This window comes from Saimiri boliviensis, chromosome 6 (assembly GCF_048565385.1).
Source record: "Saimiri boliviensis isolate mSaiBol1 chromosome 6, mSaiBol1.pri, whole genome shotgun sequence".
NCBI lineage: Eukaryota > Metazoa > Chordata > Mammalia > Primates > Cebidae > Saimiri > Saimiri boliviensis.
In genome coordinates this window covers 120,605,702-120,623,686 of record NC_133454.1, presented here as the reverse complement: position 1 = coordinate 120,623,686, position 17,985 = coordinate 120,605,702, and the positions used below count along the sequence as shown (strand labels likewise).

The 17,985-nt window shown below is 55.8% G+C and overlaps 1 protein-coding gene across 2 annotated transcripts; it reads right to left on the bottom strand.

The window, feature by feature from the left end:
* Positions 1 to 1,024: 1,024 nt before the first annotated feature.
* Positions 1,025 to 11,625, bottom strand: SAXO4 (stabilizer of axonemal microtubules 4). Of its 2 annotated transcripts, XM_003920200.3 has the most exons (14): positions 11,412 to 11,625; positions 10,382 to 10,518; positions 9,877 to 9,994; positions 9,527 to 9,680; positions 6,760 to 6,888; positions 6,171 to 6,234; positions 5,676 to 5,788; positions 5,223 to 5,282; positions 5,006 to 5,092; positions 4,552 to 4,665; positions 4,374 to 4,468; positions 1,956 to 2,120; positions 1,364 to 1,447; positions 1,025 to 1,139 (listed from the first exon to the last, which is right to left on the bottom strand). In XM_003920200.3, exons 2-13 carry the CDS (start codon positions 10,488 to 10,490, stop codon positions 1,378 to 1,380), a joined length of 1,278 nt encoding a protein of 425 aa, XP_003920249.2. In that variant the 5' UTR covers positions 10,491 to 10,518; positions 11,412 to 11,625; the 3' UTR covers positions 1,025 to 1,139; positions 1,364 to 1,377. The 2 variants fall into 2 exon arrangements, with proteins under 2 accessions (XP_003920249.2, XP_074257670.1); XM_074401569.1 differs by having other exon boundaries at positions 1,031 to 1,447.
* Positions 11,626 to 17,985: the final 6,360 nt, after the last annotated feature.

Below are 17,985 nucleotides of genomic sequence, written 5' to 3'. Positions count from 1 at the left end.
ACCTTACTCTGGCCATGGCTAGGACCCAGCCTAGTCACTTTGATGACTCACCCTACTGCTGGGGCATGGACTAGCAGGTCGCCACCCACAGTCCGGGCTGTCGCTGTGTCCTGAGTCTGTCTCCGAGACTCTGTGTCCTCTGCTTCCCTCCTTCCATGCTGGGACCAGCTGGAGCCACCCACAGCCCACATGGAGCCCCAGCCAGGTTGTGGACAGCCCCCGGGCCTGCCGTTCAAGACTGTGCTGGGTACACAGGCTCTGGGACCAGCAGCACGCTCCACAGACCCCCACTAAGGAACACAGGTGGAGGCAGGGGGTCGGAGGAGGGCCTGCGTGCCCAGACAAGGCTGCAAGGCACAGGGGACATCCCCAACCCAGCGCTGCTGCTGTCTTTCTGCCCTGTGTGATCCTGAGCAGCTCACGCACCCTCTCTGGGTCCACACTTCTCATTTATAAGAAGCTGGTGCAAGCAGGCCACAGCATACAGTTGCAGTGTTGTGCACTGCATAAATGCGCTTGGTTGAGGTGACAAGAGGTGCTGCGAGCTGGCCTGGATGCTGTCTTGAATGCACCTGCCTGAGAGCTGCCTGTTCTCATTCTCACAAACAGGCCACCCTGCTTGGGTCACCCTGGCTGGGAGGGAAAGTAGAACCAGCCTTTGTGATCAGCCCCTCCCCGTTCTGGGTCGGAGTCCAGGTGTCCACGTGTCCGAGACTCTCCTCTGTCCCCTAGCCCGGCCTCTGCTTCCCTCCCCTTCTCTGGCCCACCTGCCCCTCCCTGGGGTTCTTCCACACACATGTGACCAAGTACTTTCCCAAACAGCACGGGCCATAGAGGACCCCTTTGTCTCAGGACAGGAAACTGAGTCTGGAGGATCAAATGCCAGGTTCATCATGTCATGGTTCCTCAGAGATGCCAGCTGAGCCCTTCCGACTCCAAATCTGGCCCTAGCTCCTCCATCCCTGCACCCTCGTCCAGCTCAGCCCTCCGTGTCCTGGCCACCCTGACAGCAATGTCACACGTCTCTGCTTCAATGCTCTTTATTTCATTAGAAGAGTAGCTGGGGAAGTCCCTGTGGGGGATGGACTGGGGGTACAGACAGTAGCCTGGCTGGCTTCTGTCCCCTAGGGCTGACAAACCTGTGGGGGAGAAGCAGAGGCGAGGCCTAAGGGGACACTCGGGTGGTTCTGTGCAGTAGCCTGGGATAGAAGAGGGTCCGAGAGGCCCCCGATCTCCCACCCCCTACTCAGAGGGGCGTCCCCAGGCAGGACTTGCTTAACCCAGGGCTTGGGAGGCAGGGCTGACCCCCAGTGGTCACCCCCACACTGGGAGCAGCTGAGGGAGGGGGTCCCCAGCCCCTTACCAATGGCTGAGGGCTCAGCTGGGTGCCCCGAAGCGGCTGCTGGGAGGTGTGTCGCGGTAGAAGGGGTCGACTGAGGCCAGGGTTCTGCAGGAGGCAGGAGGAGAGCATTGGCATTGGCAGGCAGATCCTGGACCTTGCCTCTTGTCTTCTGCCTGACCCTCCCTGAGAGAGCACAGACAGGGCTCAGCCAGGGCAGCCAAGCCACAAGCGTTCTTTGCCTGCCAACTCCAGGCCATTGTTGGTATAAATGTAATTTCTGAGGAATTGAATTGAGCAGAAAGGAGCCGGGTGAGGCAGAACCACAGTCCATTCATCTCTGGATCCATCTCCTCCTCCCCCGGCAGCCCACCAGGCCTGGAGCACAGGGGCAGGAGCAGCGGGAGGAGCAGCACGAGGAGGGGAGGGGACCCTGGAGGAAGAGGAGGGGAGAAGCGGGTGCTGGCAGGAAAAGGGAGGCCAGAGCCAGCCAGAGGAGATGGGCCTCTCAGAGGACAGACTGACCGACAGAGCCAGAGAGGAGAGCAGGGGAAAGGCCTGGCGCAGGGCCTGGAGGAGGAGGAGGGAGAAAGAACAGAGCTTGGGGGAGTGCCACCTTCCCACGTGGGGGTGCAGGTGCTGCAGGCTCTCCGTGGGCTTGGGGGTGGCCTCCATCCTGCTGACTGGCTGGCTGAGGGCATAGCCTCCTGGTGTCTGGGGCCGGATGCCACCTCGAGTCCAGCCTTCCCGGTCGAGACCCTTGGGGATGTTCTCAAAGTACCTGGAGGAGAGGAGGGGCCCTTGGCTGGAAGCTGGCCTCTGCCCACCTCTGCAGCCCCTCCTGCCCTTCTCCGTCAGCCCACAGATGCCCCCAGCCTCCCCACCTTTGTCATGCTGCCCGCCTCATCTGGCTCTCCCTCAGCCCACGTCCGCTTGGGGAACTCTTACTCAAAAAGCCTGCCCTCCCCTCCACCTGATACCGAGACACTCTTGGGAGTGTAAAAGGACAGTTTCAGTGACACCCCCATCCTTGGCCTGTCCCTGGCCTGCCAGCACCTTGGGGTGGGGACCCTGTCTCATCCACTTCTTCACGAATTTAACTTTCTTCCATTTCATTTCCATTTCCCTCCATTTCACTGAGCACAGCCAGGTTCAGAGGGCGCAAAGCGGGGCAGACAGATCAATGCAGAGAGCAGTGATGACAACCCCAGGGCTCCGCAGGCACCAGAAAGCTCCAGCAAGTGTGGCTGACACGGGGCAGTAGCCCAGGGCACGGCAGGCGGCCGGGAGGAACCCCGCAGAGAGGGCCGGGGCTGGCCTCTGCCAGAGCCACAGGCGGAGGATGTTTGCCTCAGAAGGGTCAGAACATCGTTACCCCTCACACCAAGAGCCTCTGGGCCTCCCCCCGACCCCCACCTCCGTGGGAACGAAGCAGCCACCTCAGCACGGGCGAATCTGCTGTGCGACTGAAGCACAGCTCCTCCCCTCTGAGCCTCAGGGTTTAGGCCAGAGGACAGAGGACAACCAATGGCCCTTCCAGGTCACACTCTTGCTCCTCCAGGCCACCGCCCTCCCCTCTTTTCAGTCTCAGCTCAGACGTCACCTCGAGGCCTCCGATTTCAAATGTGACCCTCGCCCACTGCAGCCCTCCTGATCCCTTTCTCCCCGCCCATCACCTAACAGCTCTCACGAAGTGACGGCAGCCACAGGCACGTCTCCTCCCATGCTGAGGTCTGAGCTCTGTGGGGCAGGAGTTGCACCCAATTCCCAGGGCCTGGGGCAGCGCCTGGCACCCAGTCAGGGCTCAGTTAAAGTCTGTTCCGTGAATGGATTTGGTGGGTATCCCGGAGCAGGGGGTTGGGGCAAGGGGAGCCTGAGGAGACAGGGAGGTGGCGGGGACACCTTGGAGGACCAGGAGTTGGAGGGGAAGAGGGTGGACACAGACGAGGGATGTGAGGAAAGCTTGCACTTCCTGGCTCAGAAGAGTTTGTCCTAAGAATTACACTTCCTGGCCGGGCGCGGTGGTTCATGCCTGTGATCCCAGCACTCTGGGAGGCCAAGGCAGAAAGATCACTTGAGGTCAGGAGTTCGAGACCAGCCTGGCCAACACAGCAAAACCCCATCTCTACTAAAAATATAAAATTTAGCCGAGAGTGGTGGCAGGCGCCTGTAATCCCAGCTACTCAGCAGGCTAAGACAGGAGGATCGCTTGAACCCAGGAGGCAGAGTTTGCGGTGAACTGAGATCACACCATTGCACTCAAAAAAAAAAAAAAGAATCACACTTCCTTTATAACACTCCTATAATGCTCTCCCCACCGAGTCCTGGCCCTGCCTGGCCCTGGGAGGCTTCCCCATGGCTTTGAGGCCACCTCCTCCTGGAAGCCCTCCCTGATGCCCAGGACAGTCACTCCTCACCTAGGGAATGCACAGCAGAGTTGACCTTCTGAGGACCCATGGAGCCCACTCACCATGGGCTGGATGGAGTGTCTTAGCAGACACTGCTGCCCCAGACCCCCTTGCACCCACCCCCCCGTTCTTTTCATGCCCACCAGCCTGGTCACCAGTGCCCTGCACTGCATCTCTGTGGGAGGGCTACCCTTGGGTTGCTAGAACCTGCTTTGCCTGAACAAGGAGGCACCTGGGGTTTAATGCTGCCCTGGGGATAGCCCTTAACCAATGACTGATGGATCTGGGGGTATAAATACCTGAGCTCTCTCATCTTTGGCTGGGGTAACTCTGAGTTATGTGCTTTACACTGTTTTCTCGAGTTTTCCCCGTGGGATCGCTGGCTTAGTCACATGCTCATTATTGCTGCCTTCCCACCGCCATCCAACTTCCCCACCTCCACACGCCTAACAACCGCCTAGTAACGTGCTTGCACTCCAGTTCTCGGCTTAGGGTCTGCTTCTGGGGAACCCACATTCATTCAGCGTTGATCTTATCCAGGAGGCTGTGAGCTCATTACTTATCCCAGTCTCAGTCTGTCTGTCTGTCAAATGGGTCTCAGCTTCGGACCAGGAAGCAGACCTCACCCTTGGTTGTAGGTGGTCAGGAATCGATGATCCCTGTCAGGATCACGGGGGCTCCGGACATAGCTTGGGTTGTTAAGGCTGAACCCTGTGGGCTCCTGCACAAGAGGGGTAGACAGGGGACTTGTGATGTCAGGAGGGGTAGGGATTTGGGGTGAAGAATGGAGGTAGCAGGTCTCACCTTTTTCCCCACAGTCTCCCGGGCAAGCAGGGCAACATTTGTCTGTTGCATCCGATGGGGTGGCTGAAACTGCTGATGACTCAGGCTGCTGGGTTCTGGGTGGGAAGGGGGCACCTGCAGGGGACAGAGCCACCAGCAGAAGGGACGCTGAGGTGGCCAGGCTGAGGCAGCAGGGATGGAGGGAAGGCAGGCAGAGGCACACACAGCTGCAACCTGTCCGCAGCCCCAGCGACCCTCCCTTCCCCTTCCAGCCAAGTCTGCTTCAGACCACACCCCTGGCCTTCCAGCCCCCAGGAAGGTCCAGGCTCTCTTCGCCCTCCACCTGGGGCCCTACCTCCACATCCCCAAATATCCTAATTCTTCTCATTCTTCAATGCCTGACCCAAAATGCCACCTTGTCCCAGAAACCTCCCTGTCCCCCACCTTCTCTAAGCGAGGCGCCAAGGTCACTCACTCTGGGGTTCAGAACCCTTTCATTCCCTCGGCTGAAGGCTGTTTCCCGGTCAGAGCCTCTGGCCAGCACAGGTAGGAACTCATCTCCCTGGAGGGAGCAAAGCAGCCACTGGCACCAGGATGTGGCCACCTCCCCCACTGCCCTCCAGAGCCATGATCTAACTGTCCCCCCGCCCCCCCCGCCAGGCGATCCCCAGCTTCCCCTTAGCTCAGCTTACACGCAGGTGAGTCTTGGGAAGGAAGCTTGATGTGGTGACACTCTGGCCTGGGAGGAGGGCCTGGAAGGAGGCCCACAGAGGGTGTCAGCCTCACAGAGGCAGGCCAGGCCCCTGGCGGCTCCAGCCCAGACTCAGCTCTCATGGGCATCACTGAGAAAAGGGAAGTGTTTGGGGAGAAGACAGAGGAAGGCATGACCCTGAGTGTGGCCAGCAGGCCAGGGCTCTTGTCTGAACTCTGGATGACCTCGGCTATACCTCTTCATCTCCTTGGACCTCAGTCTTCTCATCCATAAAATGGGGGAATGGGACCAAAGCAGTGGTTTTCACCTAAGCTCTCTGACCTTGTGTTTGAACAAAGGGCTCTGCAGCTCATAGTCTTTAGGGAAGCTAGAAACCCTGAGACTGGAGGGCATCAAGCCCCAGAAAGTTCTAGCTGGACCCCAGCGGACTTACCGGGTCCCCAGGGAGGGACTGTGAGGGGGGCTGGAAGACAATGGGGCTCTGGCGCGACTCTTTGGTGAAGCCACTCCCCTCCTTGGCGCCGATTGATTTTTTCTGCAACAGATCTACAAAAGACATGCCCCCTGTGCTGCCAGGCCACCCGGCCCACCCACGTGTCCTCCAGAGGCTCAGTGTCTCAGCAGGTGGGAGGGAGCGGACCCCAAGATACTGGAGACTTGTGTCAGGGGGATCCTGGGCAGCAGGGTGAGGATTCCAGTGTCCAGGCCGGAGGGCCGGAGAGGAAGCAGCAGGAAGGGCACGCGTCGGCCAAGCCGCCCTCCTGGGAGGCCCAAGGCGCTGAGGTCAGCCCCAGAGAGGCGCGTCCCTCCAGCCACCCGTGCATCCTTCTTTCTTCCAGTGGTGCCTTCTTAGTCCTAGGCCAGCTCCAGGCCCCTCGGGGTAGGAAGTAGGGAGGGTGAGGGAGCTGTGAGTTCAGACAGGGCCTACCTGGCTCGTGTGGAGGCTCCCTCAGATACTTGGAATTGTACTCTGAAGTCATGAAGCGCGGGCCCTGGAACACAGAGGTCGCAGGAATGGGGGCAGTGGCCCACCAGGGCCCCGAAGGCGTGCGGCAGCGGTGGAGGGGCACCTGGGTTGGCTATCTGTGCTCTGAGGAGGCCTGGGTGGGCCAGTACGCACCCTGGACACCAGGGTCTCTCTGGGGTGGAGCATGGCAAGGCCAGGAATTCCCGCACAGGAGCACAGTGCCCCTGGGACTGTGACTACCACATCACACACCACGCCAGACTCCTGGTAATGAGTCGGGGGTCCAGAGGGACCCAGACCAGGAGGGCCCGAGAGCGAGAGGAAGAAGGCAGGGGAAGAGCATCAGCGTTAAATCGAGAGAAGCCACATTGATGGTGTTTTGGAAAGAGCCAGTGTCGAACCCTTTGCTCTCCCGTCTTTCTGGGCGCCCCGCGTCCACACTGAGTTGGCTTCTTGGGTGAGTCAGTGCCATGCCTGTCTGGAGGTGGGAGGAGGCAGGGGGTGTGGCTCCTCTGCCCCACCCCGAAGCCCTTAGCGACCTGCCACTCACATATCGGAAGTTCTCCCGTGCCAGGGAGTCCTGGCCCTGCTGCTGGTGGAGGAGGGGCACTTCCCTGGGCTCCAGCCCTGTGATGGCCTGAGGCCCATGCTCCTGGGTGTCGAAATGGACCTTCCGAACCTGGGAGGAAGAAGAGCCAATGACAGTCAAGGGGGCGGCAGTCACTACCTGACTGATTGTGCCCTTGACCTCTACAGAGCACAGTATCTGTGTAGCCGCCAGAGGGGGTCCCTTTACAATGAAACCCGCACGTCCCTTCTCTGCTCAGAGCTCTGCAGCCTCCCCATCACGCTCACAGGGAATTCCACGTCCTGCTGGTGGCCCATGAGGACCTGAGCGCCTCACCCAGCTCCAGCCACTGGTCTCCCTTCTGCCCACCTCAGCGCCTTTGCACCTGCGGTTGGCACTGCCTGGACCACTCGTCCCTCACACAGCTGCGTCTGGAGGCGCTGGCCTCCCTCAAGCCTTCATCCAGGCCTCCATAGCAAGCCCTTCCCACCCTCCCGATCTGCACGGGCAACTCCTTCACTTCTTATTTATTTATTTATTACTTTTTTTTTTTTTTTTTTTTGAGGCAGTCTCGCTCTGTTGCCCAGGCTGGAGTGAAATGGCGTGATCTCAACTTACTGCAAGCCTCCACCTCCCAGGTTCAGTCAGTTCTTATGCCTCAGCCTCCCAAGTAGCTGGGACTACAGACACAAGCCACCAAGCCTGGTTAAATTTTGTGTACTTTTTTGGTAGAGATGGGGTTTCACCATGTTGACCAGGCTGGTCTCAAACTCCTGGCCTCAAGTGATAGGCTCACCTTGGCCTCTCAAAGTGCTGGAACTACAGGTATAAGCCACCGTGTTCAGCCCCCTTTTTTTTTTTTTTTTTGCGTTTTGCTCTTGTTACCCAGGCTGGAGTGCAATGGCGCGATCTCGGCTCACCGCAACCTCTGCCTCCTGGGTTCAGGCAAGTCTCCTGCCTCAGCCTCCTGAGTAGCTGGGATTACAGGCACGTGCCACCATGCCCAGCTAATTTTTTTGTATTTTTAGTAGAGATGGGGTTTCACCACGTTGACCAGGATGGTCTCGATCTCTTGACCTCGTGATCCACCTGCCTCGGCCTCCCAAAGTGCTGGGATTACAGGCTTGAGCCACCGCGCCCGGCCCCCTTTTTTTTTTTTTTTTTTTTTTTTGAGATGGAGTTTCGCTCTTGTTACCCAGGCTGGAGTGCAATGGCGCGATCTCGGCTCACCGCAACCTCCGCCTCCTGGGTTCAGGCAATTCTCCTGCCTCAGCCTCCTGAGTAGCTGGGATTACAGGCACGCGCCACCATGCCCAGCTAATTTTTGTATTTTTAGTAGACACGGGGTTTCACCATGTTGACCAGGATGGTCTCGAACTCTTGACCTCGTGATCCACCCGCCTCGGCCTCCCAAAGTGCTGGGATTACAGGCTTGAGCCACCGCGCCCAGCATTTTTTTTTTTTTTTTTTTTTTTTTAGACGAAGTCTTACTCTGTTGCCCAGGCAATCTCGGCCTCACTGCAACCTCCGCCTCCCAGGTTCAAGTGATGCCTTAGCATCCCCAGTAGCTGAGATTACAGGCACTGGACACCACGCCCAGCTGATTTTTGTATTTTTAGTAGAGGTGGGATTTCGCCATGTTGGCCAGACTGGTCTCGAACTCCTGACCTCAAGTGATCCACCCACTTTGGCTTCCCAAAGTGCTGGGATTACAGGCAGCAGCCACGGCACCCAGCCTGCAACTCCTTCATTTATCTTCCTCCCTACTTCTCCCTCATTGTATTTCCGACTCCCCACACTCCACTGACTCATTATCTCCAAATATGAAAGAGATATTCAGAACATACAGGTTGGATGAATGAATGGCTGTCCATTCTGGTGGTGGTGCTGATGATAGGAATGGTGGTAACAATGAGGATAGAAATAAAAAAGATGGCCCGGGCACTGTAGCTCACATCTGTAATCCCTGCACTTTGGGAGGCCGAGGTGGAAAGATCACCTGAGATCACCTGAGATCAGGAGTTCAAGACCAGCTTGGCTAACATGGCGAAACCCCATCTCAAAAATAAATAAATAAGTAAATAATAAAATAAAATAAAGAAATGAAAAAGATGGCCCGGGCGCAGAGGCTCATGCCTGTAATCCCTGCATTTTGGGAGGCGAAGGCGGGCAAATCACCTGAGGTCAGTGGTTCAAGACCAGTCTGGTCAATGTGATGAAACCCCATCTCTACAAAAAATACAAAACTTAGCTGGGCATGATGGCAGGGGAGGCTGAGGCAGAAGAATCGCTTGAACCCAGGAGGTGGAGGTTACAGTGAGCCAAGATTGCGCCATTCCACTCTAGCCTGGGTGACAGTTCGAGACTCAATCTCAAAAAAAAAAAAAAAAAGAGAAATGGAAAAGATAAAAGATGGGGGTAATGATGTCGACAGTGGGGGGCAGTGGTGGTGGTAGGGACGGCGATGGGGCTCACAGGTGTGCATAGGAGTGTGGGGCTCACGGGAATGGGGCAGGGATGGGGATGGAAATGGAGGTGGAGGTCATGGTGGGGCTGGGGCAGGCAATGGAGGTGATGGGGAGGGTGGGGATAAGGATGAGGACAAAGGCGAGAAAGAGGAGTGGACCCCACCCTTACAATGCAGCTGCTCCAAGCCCTGTCACCTCCACCTTGACCAACTGTGGGCAGTGCAGCCCCAGCCCCACCCCACCCTAGGGCTCCACTCTCCCAGCCCTGGCCCAGCACTGACCTCCTTGGTCGGGGGCCCCGCACAGGGCTGCTCCCGCCCATAGCCTGAGCTGGTCTGGTGCATGCTCCAGGGCAGGGGCTGCCTGCCATCCGGCACCTCCAGGGGGCGGTAACTCTGGCTGCTGGTGGACTGGAAATGGTCCCGGGCTTGTTCCCTGAGGGCGAGGCTGAGCTAGAGGTCCTCTGCCCAGGACCTCCCCTCCTCCCTGCACCCTCCCACAGATGGCTCAGGGGTCCTCCGTGCCCTGAGCCACCCAGGACGCCAGGCAAGGCTCCGGGGCCCCATCCACAAAACCTGGAGTTGGTCTGATGAGCAGGGCAGGGGCTGGGAAGGGGTCATATAGACCGTACCCCATGGTCGGGTCATCCAAGGCCTCCAGGCTGGCTTGGCTTGAGACCATGGGCCGGAAATTTGATTTGTAGCCGGTGCCTGTGTGACTGCTTACCCGGGGCTTGAAATCCTCCCGACCTGCCAGAGACAGGCCCCAGGGTCACAAACAGGCAGGGCTTCCCAGGCAGGGCCCCTGTCCTCTGAGGGGCCCGGGGGTCACAGTGACAGGGGAGGGCTCAGAACCACTGGCCGGAGCCTCGAAAGCCTGGCCTTTCAGGACTGTGATGGCAGGAAATGGAGTGGGTGGGCTGCGGACAAGGTCAGTGTGACAAAATCACAGTGACAGAACTGCAGGGACAGAATCGGAGAAGGGAGCCGCCAGGCAGGGCTTAGGGACAGACAGATTCAGCGGACAGACGGGGTTGCACTGCAGTGTGACAGCCAGAGGGGGTCCTCCTCCCTCAGAGAGAGCCCCTCCCTTCCTGTCCCGGCCAGGGGGAGGCTCCTGCACAAAGGTGCCCTCACCGTAGGCTGTGCAGTAGCTGGTGGCGTAGAATTTCAGGGGGTCTGTGGAGCCCCCCGAACTCATCTTCACATAAGGGGAGACAACCCCCAGGGGGAGTTTCCCCATCATGATTCCGTGGGGCAGGGCCCCAGGGGGCCTGGAAAGGAAGCACGGGAAGCCTTGTGGGTCCCAAGCCTGGCTCAGAAGCCCAAAGGGGTGAAGATCTGCCCCCCACCCCCCATGCAGCTGGCCCCTTCTCCCAGGCCTCTGTCCCTCCGGTCCAGCTCCCACATCCTTAAACTGAGGACGAAACCGATCATCCACACTTTTATCCTAAGAGTCCTCATGTCTCCTCTCACTTTCCACACCTTATTTTTTATTATTTATTTATTTATTTGTTTTTATTTTTTTCCACGGAGTCTTGCTCTGTCGCCCAGGCTGGAGTGCAGAAGCCCGATCTCGGCTCACTGCATCTCTGACCCCAGCGTTCAAGCAATTCTCCTGCCTCAGCTTCCTGAGTAGCTGGGATTACAGGTGCGCACCACCATGCCCAGCTAATTTTTGTATTTTTAGTAGAGACAGGGTTTTACCATATTGGCCAGGCTAGTCTCGAACTCCTGACCCTTCTGATCCACCCGACAGCCTCCCAAAGTGCTGGGATTATAGGGGTAAGCCACCGAGTCTGGCTTTCACACCTTATTATTAACTCATGCCCCCATTTACTGCCAGGGCAGTGAGGTTCCAAATGATAAAGGATTTGCTCATAATAGGTGGTAGTGCCAGGATTGAGACCTAGGGCATTTGACTCCTTGCCCCCGACCTGAACCTTACATACCTACCTCTCAGAATGAAAGAGATGACAACCTCCTGCCTGGGGAATTCTTGGCGGCCCCCCACCCAAGAAGTCAGACTGGGACGCTCACTCCCAGCCCCCCCGGCTCCTCCCTCTCCCTCAGCTCCCCTGGCCTTGCCTGCTTCGAACCTTGCCTGCCTCCCCTGGGAGTTGGCTGGGCTCTCCCTGAAGCCCAGCCACAGCGGCCCCACCCTCACCTTTCCTCTGCAGAGGCTCTGAGGTCAGGGAGAGGCTGCAGGAGACAGAGCTGCTCCAGAGAAGCCAGTCCTCCTGGAGGTGGCCATGTAGGAGAAACAGTGTGTATGTAACCTAGCAACTGGCGCCTAGCAACAGCGTCCCCAGGCTTCTGAGCCCTTCTAGGGCCTGGGCCCACTGAGGGGCTGACCTGGCCGGGAGGGGAGGGCCAGGAGCTGCCTGTGCAAGGCCCTGCCCCAGGGCTCCAGCCCTGACCTCTGTCCTCTTCCACAGGCCCGGGAAGAGTTGCCGTCTACATGGCATAAAATAAAAGATAATCCCGAACACTCAGTCCCGTTAAGTACCCACTTCTCGGCAGACACATTACATCCTCTACCTCCATCCACTGAGCGGCTCTTCAGGTAGCTGTGATTATCCCCATTTTCGCCGGGGGAACAAGAGGCTTAGACAAGCAAAGCGACTTGACTCCAGAGATCTCGAATTAAGAAAATAGCCGTGTTGAGATTCAAACGTGGGTGGATCTGGATCCCACTCTCCTGCCTCTGGGTCAATCAGTGTTTATTATGTTCCGCAGCAGCTAGATCTGTGCCAAGCCCTTTAACATACACTACATCGTATAATCCCCCAAACCACCCTGTGAACTGGGTACCATTACTGTGGGGCCAAGGAGCCGCAGCAGGTAAGAATGTGGTTCAAATCTCACCTGTCACCTCTGATGAGATACTTATCCTCCTCACGCCCCCATATCCCCATCTTCACAAGGGATGTGACTGCACCCACCTCACAGCGCTGCTGGCAGTTTTAGCGAGAGCGTGGATCCAGCACCTGGCAGGTAGTCTGTAGCGGACCAACGACCTGGGCAGGAATTCAGGGGTCGGGGATCAGGGTCTGGAGGCGCTGTCCCATCAGAGCTCCCATTAGGTCCTGTCCTCCCGGCAGCCTGTGGGTTTTTTGCTGTGTGGTGACACCCAGCGGCCGTAACTAGTAACTGCAGGAGATGCCGCAGGTGCATCCCCTAATAGGAGTTGAGGGGGCGGTCCTAGGAGTGGTGGACAGAGCAGCTCCGTTGCCCTGGTCACAGGCCCCCACCAAGCCTCACTCTCCCCTCCCTCCAGGACAGAAGGGGCCGGTCTGGGCAAGGAGTGTCCCGGGAGGGCAAGCGCTGGAGTCCACAAGGAGCAGGAGCCCAGGTGCCAGATGACCCAACAGCAGTGTGACTTTTGGACCTGTCATCTATGGACCTCCGTCCTTCTATACACAAAATACAGGAACAGACTAAAAGTCCTTCCATACTGGAAAATCTAGGCCCGCCTTATCCCACTCTTTTCCCATATCCATCCCCATTTATTAAGCACTTTCTTGTGCCAGAACTGAGCTACGAGTCACCTCATCACTTTTCCCTCCCAGCCCTATGATGGGAACTACTGTAATTGTGCCCATTTTACATATGAGGAAGCTGCTTGAGGGCTCACAGACAGGGAAGGGTGGTGCTAGGATCCAAACTCAGCTCTGACCCTGGAATCTATGCCCTACCCTTTTGAACAAACCAGCAAATTCTCCAGAAAGCACTGGGACAGTAGTACTGGGCTCTTAGCCCTTGGTGAAGCTCGATGATTTTCCAAAGGGATGGACTGCCCTGGCCAGATGGGCAACTGCCTCCTCCTTTCTAGCCCTTCCCAGTCCTAGGCAGTAAGATTCCCCTGTTTCCGGCCGGGTGTGGTGGCTCACACCTGTAATCCAGCACTTTGGGATTACAGACTGAGGCAGGCAGATCACCTAAGGTCAGGAGTTCGAGACCAGCCTGGCCAATATGGCGAAACCCCGTCTCTACTAAGAATACAAAAAGTAGCTGGGCATGGTGGTGGGTGCCTGCAATCCCGGAAGGCTGAGGCAGGGAGAACTGCTTGAACCTGGGAGGCGGAGGTTGCAGTGAGCCGAGATTATGCCACTGCACTCCAGCCTGGGCGACAGAGTGGGACTCCGTCTCAAAAAAAAAAAAAAAAAAAAGCAAAGAGTCCCCTGCTTCCCTCCTGTAAGAAGGTAGAGGCTGCAGAAACACTGGGTTAGCAGAGAGGACCCAGTGGGGGGACATGCTGAGCCTCAGCCCATAGAGCTCCTTAGCTGGGATCGATGGGGTGAGCCCTAACAAGCTTCCGAGGCCAGAGCACACCACCACTGGCTGCTGAGTCCTGAACAGAGACAGATGTCTGCACTCTGTATGCTGGGCTGTGTGGGCTGCAGTTCCCCAAAGGAGGATTAACTCAAGTGAATGAGACACATACCATTAAGTGTGCATTGTTTGGCTTTGGTTGACATGAGTCTTTACGGCTGCCCTCAGAGGAAAGCCAGGGCTCTTGTAGAGAAGAGACAGGTTGGCATTCTTCAGCATAATGGATAGAAAAGCCTCCTAACAAGCTAAACAATCCAATGGGGGAAAACGCTGCCCTGGGGAGAGTGAGTTCCCCGTCCCAGGAGGCATTCAAGCAGAAGCTTGACAGGATGACAATAATAGAAAACTTTCACTGGTGTGTCAGGTACCAGGCACTGTTCCTAAGCATTTCCCATGATTAGCATAATTCAACTTCATTGAATTCCTACATGGTGGGTAGTATCAGCTCCTCCATTTTATGTATGAACAAACTCAGACACAGAGAGTCTGCATAACTTGTCCAAGTTCACACAGCTAGTAAAGGGAGAAGCCGTTATTTGAACACAGGCATCCTGGCTTTGCAGGTCATGTTGCTGACCACTTTGATATTGCCTCAAAGGCTGAGCCAGAGGTTCTCTGTCCTATTTTCAAAATCTGACCTCCGATGATTGTCTTTTTAAATTTCTTCTTAAACTTGATTACCTCTATAAAGAAAAAAAATTAAATAGTAAAGACTTAAAAATTATTTATAGAGGCAGGGTCTTGCTTTATTGCCCAGGCTGGTCTCAAATTCCTGGCTTCGAGGGATCCTCCTTCCTCAGCCTTCCAAAGTGCTGGGATTATAGGTGTGAGCCACCGTGCTGGGCCTAAAAATCCTTTTAAAAAGTTAATCCAGGCTGGGTGAGGTGGCTCACGCCTGTAATCCCAGCACTTTGAAAGGCCGAGGTGGGCAGAGCACCTGAGGTCAGGAGTTCGAGACCAGCCTGACCAACATGGAGAAACCTGGTCACTACTAAAAATATAAAACTAGCCGGGTGTGGTGGCGCATGCCTGTAATCCCAGCTACTTGGGGGGCTGAGGCAGGAGAGTCACTCGAACCCCGGAGGTGGAGGTTGCGATGAGCTGAGATCGCACCATTGCATTCCAGCCTGGATGACAGAGTAAGACTCCATTTCAAAAAAAAAAAAAAAAAAGTTCATCCCTCTAATGGTCCTCAGTTTGTGCTGGGCACTGCTGAGAGGAAAATTCATAGAAGAAAGGTCTGAAAGTGTTCAAATCAGCTAAGATGATTGAGAAATGGGAAACAGACCCCTGGAATGCAGCTAAGAGCCCTGAGCCCTCCCAGCCCAGGAGGCTGGGGGCGGCAGGAAGAGGGGAATTATACTCCTACTTTTGAAATTCCCAAGCCGGAGGCTGGGACAAGCCTAGAGTAACGTTTCTTGGCTTCAGGTGAACTGAGGTCACATTCCTGCCCTTTCTGAGCCTCTTCTAGACTTGGGTTTGAGATCTGGCTCTGGCACAGATAACGCTATGTGACCTTTCTTAATTAACTGCTTCCCTCTGATCCTGCTGTGAGCAAAAAGAGGGGGTGGAGCCAGATAGGAGGTTTGGCTCGCTCGTCTCTAGTCTGAGATGTGTTGTTTGTTCGGCCTGGAGGACTTGGAGCTGTCTTCATACACTGAAGTGATGGCTGGCTCCACGTCCCCTCCCCCTGCACCCCTCCCCCATCATCCGTCCGTGAAATAGCAGGACCCCAGCCTACCCTGCTTCCAAGGTCCTTCCCCTCTGCCTTATTACGGGGGGGCATGGAGGAGAGTCTGCCTCATGATGGCCCACATTCAGCCTGGCCTCTGGGCTGGCTGGACCTGCACTGGGAGTTTCTCCCAAGCCAGACCCCAAGGTGTCCACAAGGACAGCAGAGCTTGCTGAAGCCCTCATCCTGCCCGCCAGAGCACCGTTCCCAACCCAGGTGCTTCTGAGCCCCCAAGAAAGCTCACGCAGGTGAGGTGCCCTAAGCTCAGCTGCTCCAAGTGACCCTTTCAGGGGAGCAGTTGAAGCTGGGGCACAGGACAAAGGGGATCATGGCAGAGAAGAGCTGACCGGGAGGACGCCAAGCCCATGGGCCCTGTCTTCCCCGCAATGCGGAAGAGTGGGAGGCCTGGATTTGTGCGATCATCTTTTTTATCTAGTCCTGGGGGTGGGGGCTGCCCGGCTTCATGGGCTCAGCTGCTTCAAGGGTGTTTTGGTAACTGAGTTGGGGAAATGGGTCCAAAAGCCACTAGGTCTGAGTGGCTTAGTGTAGGTTAAGGCTTTGGGGCTCTGCTGACTGGTGTTCGGATCCCAGCTCCTTCACAGACCAGCCAGAGGACATAGGCTCCATCTTCCCGCACCTCACTGTCCTTGCTTTTTTTTGTTTTTGTTTTTGTTTTTGTTTTTGTTTTTGTTTTTGTTTTTGTTTTGAGACAGAGTCTTGCTCTGTCACTTGGGCTGGAGTGCAGTGACACAATCTCGGCTCACTGCCACCTCCACCACCCAGGTTCAAGCAATTCTTCTTGCCTCAGCCTCTCAAAATGCTGGGATTACAGGCGTGAGCCACCACGCACTGGGCTGTTGTGAGAATGAACTGAAAGAAGGGTCTTCAGCGTGGCACCAAGGGGCGGTGGCCGACATGATGACCATGGGTCACAGGTTGGGTCCAGGGAGCGGCCCCCAGGCAAGCCTCACTGTCATCGATTTTGCCCATTTCCAGCTGCTCTGCTCTGTGACTTGCAGCGATTAAGGCAGGAGAGCTGCCCAGGCTTGGAGCCCACCTTTCGAAAGTGCTTTGAGGGTTCTAGTCGCTGAGCTGTGTCATTACCGGGAACTGAAATAGCCCGCGTCTAATGGCTAAGTCCCATCTCCCTCTCTCTTTCCTAAAACAAAATGATTCCCCTGACGATCAGATTGCTCTCCCTCCCCGCCTCCCACGATCCTGGCCTCACTTGTGGTTCACTTCCCCACTTGGTGGGTATTTCCTGGAAGACTCTACCCTTCGTATTTGATGGCTGTTCTGTTCCTCCCTGTTCTGTTCTTTACTGTCTCCTCTGGGTGAACTTGTTGATCTCACACAAGATTTAAAAATTCATGACTCCTGGGGAAGACGAAATGAGATGGAGCATAAAATAAGAAGCCAATCCCAGTCCTCAGACAGAATGATGGTATTCTCAACAGAGATCAGCAAGAAACCAGGACGGGGTCGAGGGGTGGGTTTCCAACGCACAGAGACCTGGGTTCAAATCTGCAGCCCTGCCTTTTGAGGTATGTGCCCACACAACTTCCTTAACCTCTCTGAGCCTGTTTCTGTGGCTGTATGGTGAGGTCACAGTAGAGCTTTAAGAGACTTAGGCTTGGAATACAGAAAAGACAATATTTACATGCTTAGCACACAGTCTGGTACAGAGAAAGCACTCAAGAAATGTTTATGATTATCATTACATTTTTCTGCCTTCCTTGCAGTTAGATAAGGGCCACCTGGCTGGATCTGTGGGTGGAATTGAGCACTGCCACTCCCAGTCTGAGTAGTTAGGGGTGGGTGTGAGTTTTCCATTCTCTGTGGGTAGAAATCACGCTTGGGATGGAAGAATCAAGAGATGGAAGCAGGCTGGATCTCTGAGTCACTGCATGGAGTCAGCTGCCCCAGAGCTGCTTTTTCTGCAGTGCACTGGGATATGATATAGAGATAAACCTTGCTGCATTAAGCCTCTGAGGTTCGAGGTTTTGTTTGTTACTGCAGCATAAGCAAAGAAATGAAGATTTGAGAACTTTTCGGGGAGTAAATTAGGGTGTGATTCTGTATTAGTCAGCATTCTCCAGTGAAACAGAGCGTGCACATGCATGAGAGACAGAGAGAGACAGATTTATTATAGGGAATTGCCTCTGGCTGGGCCAGTGACGCCTGTAATCCCAGCACTTTGGGAGGCTGAAGCAGAGGATTGCTTGAGCTGAGTTCAAGACCAGCCTGAGCAACACAGTGAGAGTCCGTCTCTACAAAAAATTTGTCTTAAATTAGTTGGGCACAGTGGCACGTGCCAGTAGTCCCAGCTACTTGGGAGGCTGAGGTGGGAGGATCACTCAAGCCCTGGAGGTTGAGGCTGCAGTGAGCCATAAACGTGCCATTGCATTCTAGCCTGGGCAACAGAGCAAGATCCCATCTCAAAAAAAAAAAAAGAAGAAGAAGGAATTGGGCTACATAATTAGGAAGGCTGGTGGGTCCCAAGGTCTTCAGGATGAGTTGGCTGGCAAGCTGAAGACCCAGGAGAGCTGATGGCTTAGTTCCAGAGTAAGTCCAAAGGGCTGAGAAACAAGAGAGCTGATGTAGTTCCTGTCCCAAGGCCAGCAGGCTTGAGACTCAGGAAGAGCCAATGTTCCCATACGAGTCTGAAGGATGT